This window comes from Chenopodium quinoa, unplaced genomic scaffold (genome assembly GCF_001683475.1).
Source record: "Chenopodium quinoa cultivar QQ74 unplaced genomic scaffold, ASM168347v1, whole genome shotgun sequence".
Lineage (NCBI taxonomy): Eukaryota > Viridiplantae > Streptophyta > Magnoliopsida > Caryophyllales > Amaranthaceae > Chenopodium > Chenopodium quinoa.
The window spans coordinates 9,809,620-9,816,043 of NW_018743292.1; the positions used below are offsets into that span (position 1 = coordinate 9,809,620).

The window sequence follows — 6,424 nt, forward strand, 5'->3', positions numbered from 1 at the left end:
TTAATTCAATATTTCCATTACTTACTGCAGGTCTTCTAATTGAATAGTGATCACCTTCATTCTTTTGTCATTCTTTGAGTAATCATCACTACTTAAAATTCCAGAAATATAGCCAATGACATGTATTATACAAAGAACATATTTTTGAAAATTTGTTAGAACATCTTAAAAAAAAAAAAATAAGGGGAGTGTTAAACGTCGCCCTCATTTTACATTTTTTTTTAACACAAAGTGGGAGCATATATTAAATCACATAAACATCATCCAAGTACAGAGAGGAGCTATCAAGCAAAACAACAACAGAAGCTGGATAGAAGTTGTTGCTGAAAATAAAAGCCAAAATAAAACTACTAATAACAAAAGATAAGCCCACACTATGAATAGCTAGTTGATCAAACCAGAAAGAGGAACTAGAGAGGGAGTTAAGGTAATTATTTATGGCTAAACTCTAGTTTAGCCATTTATCCCTACACCCCCCCCTAAACGACGCCGTACCACTACCCCCACACATCCCAGTAACTTCCCTCTAAAACTGTCAGTAACTTCCCACTACCCCACCCATATATATATATAATTAAAAAAAAAAAACTTTTCAAATAATCACATTTACTCTGCATTTTCTTTCTCATCCTCTTTCTCCAATTTCTCACTCAACCTCCATTTTCTCTCTCTACTCCATTTTCGTACATGCAATTAGCAAGTAAAATTGTCTAAAATGTCCAACATAAGAGACGAAATTGCACAATCTCGACAAATTTCAACAACAACAAACCAAAAATCTAATGAGTAAGTATGTTTTACATGTTTAGTGTAAAATTAATTGAAAATTGCGAAACAAAACCCTAATTTTTTGGTATTTTTTCTTTTTGATGATGCTTCAGGAAAAAAATTTAAAATACTGGAGTTCCAGAACAATCAAAGTAAGTATTACTATTTTTTTTGAAATTATAAGCATAAATTTATTTAAATTTGCTTATATTTAAACAAGTTACTGTTTAATTTCAAAATAAACATAATTTTCCTCTATTTCTGAGACGATAATAAAAATTTAAACAAGTTACTGTTAATATTGGAATGTATGCATAATTTTGATTAAATGATCAACCAAAAAAAATATAAAGTATAGTATTGTGAAATATAATGAACAAATACAAAACAGTATATGTTCAAATTGGATTGTGTGCATATATGTGTGCATATATGTGTGCATATATATGTATACATATGTTCAAATTTGTATATTATGTGTACAACATGCAATTTATGTTTGTTTCTAAATTGTTCATTTCTAAATTTATGTGTATACATTTACTGACATATTAATTGTTCTTTCTAAATTCCATTTTGTACAAATAGAAAACATATACTTTATTCATCTGTGTAGTAAAATGAACATTTACAAAATACTATATTGTCAAAATTCATATTATGCTATATATATCCATATATGTGTATACAAATGTTCATTGCTACAACTATATTGATCATTTATATGAACTATTCTGTACATTTGTCTAACATAGAAACATCATGTCAATTTTTATGATTTACAATATTAATTTACATTGTAGTGATGTACCATTTAAAGTGATACACTTGATGCAATTTGACAATGGAATGTTCAATCCTTATCCTATAATTCATGAGAGAAAAGAATGTTCTGAAATAGACAACAAATTGGATAAAAATGAAGTTATAAAAAAGTGGGAACCCTATTTATTAGGAGACAACCTACATCCCAAGTAAGTTGATATACTTACAAATATTCATATATGTAATATTTAATGTACAATCATTTACTTCAATACTTAATCTCATAATTGAAATAATTTGTAAAATTTTAGTGAACCAAAAAAGTTGAAAGTGAAATTTATAATGTCAAGATCAAGGCCAGAGAAAAATCAATCAATAAGGTATAAATACTTAATAAAAATTCAATAATTAATTTTTATACAGTTACATAATCATACTTTTATGTATTAACATTCGAAAAATTTCAGTTAACAAGAGAAGGAAACTTCAAAAATAGATGATGCATCAACAAATCAAGGGTATATTCTACCTCAATGTGTTTAATGTTCATTTATTTCTTAGTTGTCATACATAATCTAATGATTTGCATTCTCAGAAAAAAAAACAACTGAAGAGGAAGCAAAAACTGATCACCTACAACAAGAAAAGGCTGGATCAGAATTAATGAATACAGGGTATTTGATTCCCATAATGTTCATTTTCATATTACTTAATAAACATTTTTAATTATTTGAAATTAATTGGTTTTCAGAAATCAATCACCTAAGAAAGACACAAGAGAGGTTGAACAACTACAACCAAAAAATGATGCAGCAGGGTATTTTCAGAAATCAACTAATGTTCATTTTCATATTAGTTGATAAACATTTTTAATCATTTTCAATTTTTAATTTTCAGAAATGAATCAACTGAAGATGAGCCTCCAAAAGAGGCTACAGCAAAGGATCAGCCTACACAACAAGTGAAGGCTATAGCAGAGGATGAGCCTCCAACAGAGGAAGAGCCTCCAAAAGAGGATGAGCCTCCAGCAGCAGTTGAAGAAACACATTCATACATAATGCAAAAGTATGAACATATATAACTTATTAAATGTTTCTATTCCACATTTACAATATTATTGATCATAAATTATCTGTTGCCAGGAAAAAAATAAAAGTGTCAACTCAAGGAATACTAAAAAAACTGACAAAAAACTGGAAAACTGCTCCTGTTAGCAAGGTCATTGCTGCTAAAAAGGCCCCTGCTACAACTGTTGATACTGCTGGAAAAGCCACTGCTGCTGAAATGGCCCCAGCTACAACTACTGAAAAGTCCTCTGCTGCAGAAAAATCCCATGCAGCAAGTTCTGCAAATGCACAACAGAAGGCCCCTGCTGAAATTAAAAAAATCCTATTAGGTAATGTACATAATTGTTAAATTAAATATTAAATTTTTTTAATCAATAACACTTATACTGAAAATGTTCATTTACCAATTTGTAAATAATCTAAATGTATAGGTGGTGAAGAAATTGAGATTGAGGATGAAACAGAAGAAGAATTGGAAAGACAAAGACAAGAAGAATTGCAAAGGGATGAGGAGTTGACAAGAATATTGAGAGGTATAAAACCTGTTGAAGAGTTAAATTTGTCTCAAAAGAGTGAAGAATCTTCACAAAATTCAAAGCAACCAAGAAGGAAAATGGTTGCAAGGAAAAATCAAAAGAAAAAAGAATTGGAAGAAAATCAGAAAAAACAGGAAGATGAACAATCACCAGCAAGAAGAACAAGAAGTAAATCACGAGGTAAATAAAATGTACAATTTCTAATATAACAATGATCATTTAAATAAAATATTACAACTATATTAATATTTATATAACAATGTTTATTTGCAGATGTTAAGTTGCCTGGCATATCAGCTATAGCAACAGCTGCTGCAGCAATTGCTGAAAACCTACCAGCAGCAACAACACCCAAAAAACCTGGGCGTCCAAGGGCTGCAACTGCAGTTACAGAGAAACCTGCTGAGAAAACAGGGCGTACAAGGGCTGCAGTTATTGGGAAAGCAGGCCAAAAAGGTAAAAGAACATATCTAAAACAATAAATGTTCAATTACAATCTTACACTTTTAAAATGTTTATTTTACTTAATGTAATTGATCAAATAATTAGGTGGTCAGAAAAGACCTGCTGCATCAGCCAAAGGTCCTGCAAAAAAAAGAAAAGTCATAGATCAAGTGCCTTATGATGAACCATCAGAGGATGAAGAACAAGAAGAAGTCCCTGCAACAAGTTCTGCTCCTGCAGAAAAGAAAATTCTTAAAAAAGTAGAACAAAAAGGTAATGTACATATTAATAAAGTTAAATGTTCAAATACAAACTAGCAATTTACACTTTCATATATATATGTTCATTTTACATATTATAATTGATCAAATGTTTAGGTGGCCAGAAGAGGCCTTCTGCATCAGCTAAAGGCCCTTTGAAGAAAACAAAAATCATTGAAGAACAATCAAAGGAGGAAAATGAAGAAGATGATAAAAGTAATATTGATAGTGGATCAAACAGTGAGGATCCAACTTTTGATGCTGAAAAAGAAGAAGATGAAGAAAGTGAGGAGGTGGAAGTAGTTCAAGAAAAGAAAACAACATTGAAAAAACCAAAAGCTGAAGAAAAAAGAATGGTTCTGTATGAGAGGGAACCAATAAAAAAGATTGTGAAGAGGAAAACTGAATTTTCAGTGGCTAAAAAAAAGAAGAGGAGGAAGAAAAGAATGAAGAGGAAGTTGGAAGTTCGACAAGAGGAGGCCATGTCAAATTCATGCATTGGGTTAAGAAAATGAGTGATACACAGAAGAAATTAGTGCATGAAATAGGACTGGGGCCGTTGTTGGATATAGAACTTCCTCAGCTTGACAAACAATTCAGCCATTGGGTTTTAGATAGCTTTGAAGTCAGTAGTTGTAGTTTTGAGCTGCCTAAAGGTGAGAAAATTGAAATTGAGGTGGAGGATGTGAGAATTGTATATGGTTTGCCAATGGGAGACATTCCCATTGTTGAAGCCAAATCAGACAGAGCAAGTGAAGATTTTGGTGTATTTATAAAAAATTGGAGGTTAAAATGGCAAGGCAAAACACCATCTGTAAACCAAATTATTGCTCAATATACAAGTGATAAATTCAAAAACCAAAGGCTAGCAGAAGAAGATTTTCTCACCAACTTTTTGGTAGTTGTTGTGAATTGTTTGATGAAGTGTATTTCAAACAACCAATGCCATTTCAAGTTTCTGTTTTCTATGATGGACAAAGAAAAAATAAAAAACTTGAATTGGTGTCAGTACGTGTTTGACTCTCTCATCAGTTGCCATGTGATATGGAGAAAGAGTGGAGGAAAAGGATTCTACAATGGACCACTGCAATTTCTGATGGTAAGTTTACAACACACAATAGTAAATTATAAAATGTTCATTTTAGTAACAATGAATGTTCATTAACAAAATGTTAAATATCGATTTCGTCTAAAATTTTAATCTTTTATATTAATTGTTCATTTGTATTATATTATATGTTCATTTATAGTAATGGGTTTTGGTGCAGCTGTTCTACTTTGACAGAGTTCAAAGATTGAACAAAAAACAACCAAGAACAATTCCAATAATTTCTTGTTGGAAAAGGGATATGTCACTTGAAAGGATAAAAACAGAAAATGGTTTGAACTATGGATATGGAAAAGTCCTTCCAAGAATAGAAGAAAAGCCTGAAGAAAATCCTAAGGTACAAAATGATCATTTATAAATTATGAAATGTTCAATATCAAAACACATAATGTCTTATATGATTTTTTTTTATATGTTCTATAAATGACAGGTCTTTATGAATGAATTTGCATCAATGGTACAAGAAGTTGGTGCATCTTTGGCAAGACTTTCTACCAAATTGGTTAAGGCAAAAGAGCTCTTCCCTGGGAATCAGTTGGTCAAGAAGGTAGATGAAGTGTTGGGAAAGATGGCAAGAGAACCATCAATTCTCAGCCAAGATGAAGAAATATTTGGATCAGAGGATTTTTTGAATGCCATAGCACAAATTGAGAAGGAACTGATGGAGGCAAGTGAAGCAGAAAAAAAGAAAATAGGAAATGAGAAGGAATATGATATAAGGAAGACATTCAGTTTGGGTTGCAACTTAACTCCCCCAACTCCAACAACTGGTAAATATGCTTAATTAAAAATTGTCATTAATTTGAATATCCTTACTTAAAGAGTATAATATAATTAAAGAATTAAAATTTAATTTATTTGAACACAGAAGCACAGATTAATGTTGCAGCCACAACTTCAACAACAACTGATGCAAATGTTTCTTCTAAGCCAGAAGAGGGTAAAGCTTTAATATCTATGTACAATTATGAAAAGTATAATGTTCATTTATAAAATAATAAGTTTGTTTAGTCTAAATATTCAAAAAAGTATATATTCAGAATAACAAATGTTCATTTACATTAACAATTTCATATATTTTAAATCAACAGAAAGAGTTGGAGGTTCAAATTCTGAAGAACCACAAGATGGAGGAAATTCAAAAAAAGGTAAAAAGTTCACTTATATAGTATTAAATGAACATTTGTGATTGTAAAATATTCTTCTTTAATGATACTAAGTCTATATATGTGTGAATGAAAATTAATACAAAAAAGCATTAAACAAAGGTGAAGGTTCAAAATCTGAAGCATTAGAAGAAAATGTTGAAGGAAATTCAAAGAGTGGTACAATGTTCACATATTACAAATAAATGATCAAATTATTAATTATAATGTTCATTTCTAGTTATATAAAATTTCTTTCATGTATTTTGTTTGCAGCATCTGATTCAAAAGTTGGTGATCCCAAGACACCAACTGAAAATAGGGAAGCTGC

The 6,424-nt window shown here is 30.5% G+C and overlaps 2 protein-coding genes across 2 annotated transcripts; both read left to right on the forward strand.

Moving 5' to 3' along the window:
• Window positions 1–2,196: 2,196 nt before the first annotated feature.
• LOC110735919 (eukaryotic translation initiation factor 5B-like) lies at window positions 2,197–4,355 on the forward strand. Its single transcript, XM_021916093.1, has 8 exons — window positions 2,197–2,207; window positions 2,285–2,350; window positions 2,431–2,598; window positions 2,676–2,929; window positions 3,032–3,133; window positions 3,410–3,592; window positions 3,686–3,858; window positions 4,032–4,355. The coding sequence occupies exons 1-8, from the start codon at window positions 2,197–2,199 to the stop codon at window positions 4,353–4,355; spliced, it is 1,281 nt and encodes a 426-aa protein (XP_021771785.1).
• A 1,027-nt stretch (window positions 4,356–5,382) lies between these two features.
• On the forward strand, window positions 5,383–6,424 carry LOC110736059. The gene is made up of 4 exons (XM_021916208.1): window positions 5,383–5,718; window positions 5,817–5,888; window positions 6,040–6,273; window positions 6,370–6,424. Exons 1-3 carry the CDS (start codon window positions 5,385–5,387, stop codon window positions 6,135–6,137), a joined length of 504 nt encoding a protein of 167 aa, XP_021771900.1. The 5' UTR covers window positions 5,383–5,384; the 3' UTR covers window positions 6,138–6,273; window positions 6,370–6,424.

Excerpts from the sequence above, each read along its gene's own strand:
- LOC110735919 (XM_021916093.1), top strand. Across the intron at positions 2,930-3,031 it reads AATTAAAAAAATCCTATTAG|GTGGTGAAGAAATTGAGATT; the intron begins GTAATGTACATA and ends CTAAATGTATAG. Across the intron at positions 3,593-3,685 it reads TGGGAAAGCAGGCCAAAAAG|GTGGTCAGAAAAGACCTGCT; the intron begins GTAAAAGAACAT and ends TCAAATAATTAG.
- LOC110736059 (XM_021916208.1), top strand. The coding sequence starts at position 5,385 with ATGAATGAATTTGCATCAATGGTACAAGAAGTTGGTGCATCTTTGGCA. Across the intron at positions 5,719-5,816 it reads TCCCCCAACTCCAACAACTG|AAGCACAGATTAATGTTGCA; the intron begins GTAAATATGCTT and ends ATTTGAACACAG. Across the intron at positions 5,889-6,039 it reads TTCTTCTAAGCCAGAAGAGG|AAAGAGTTGGAGGTTCAAAT; the intron begins GTAAAGCTTTAA and ends TTAAATCAACAG.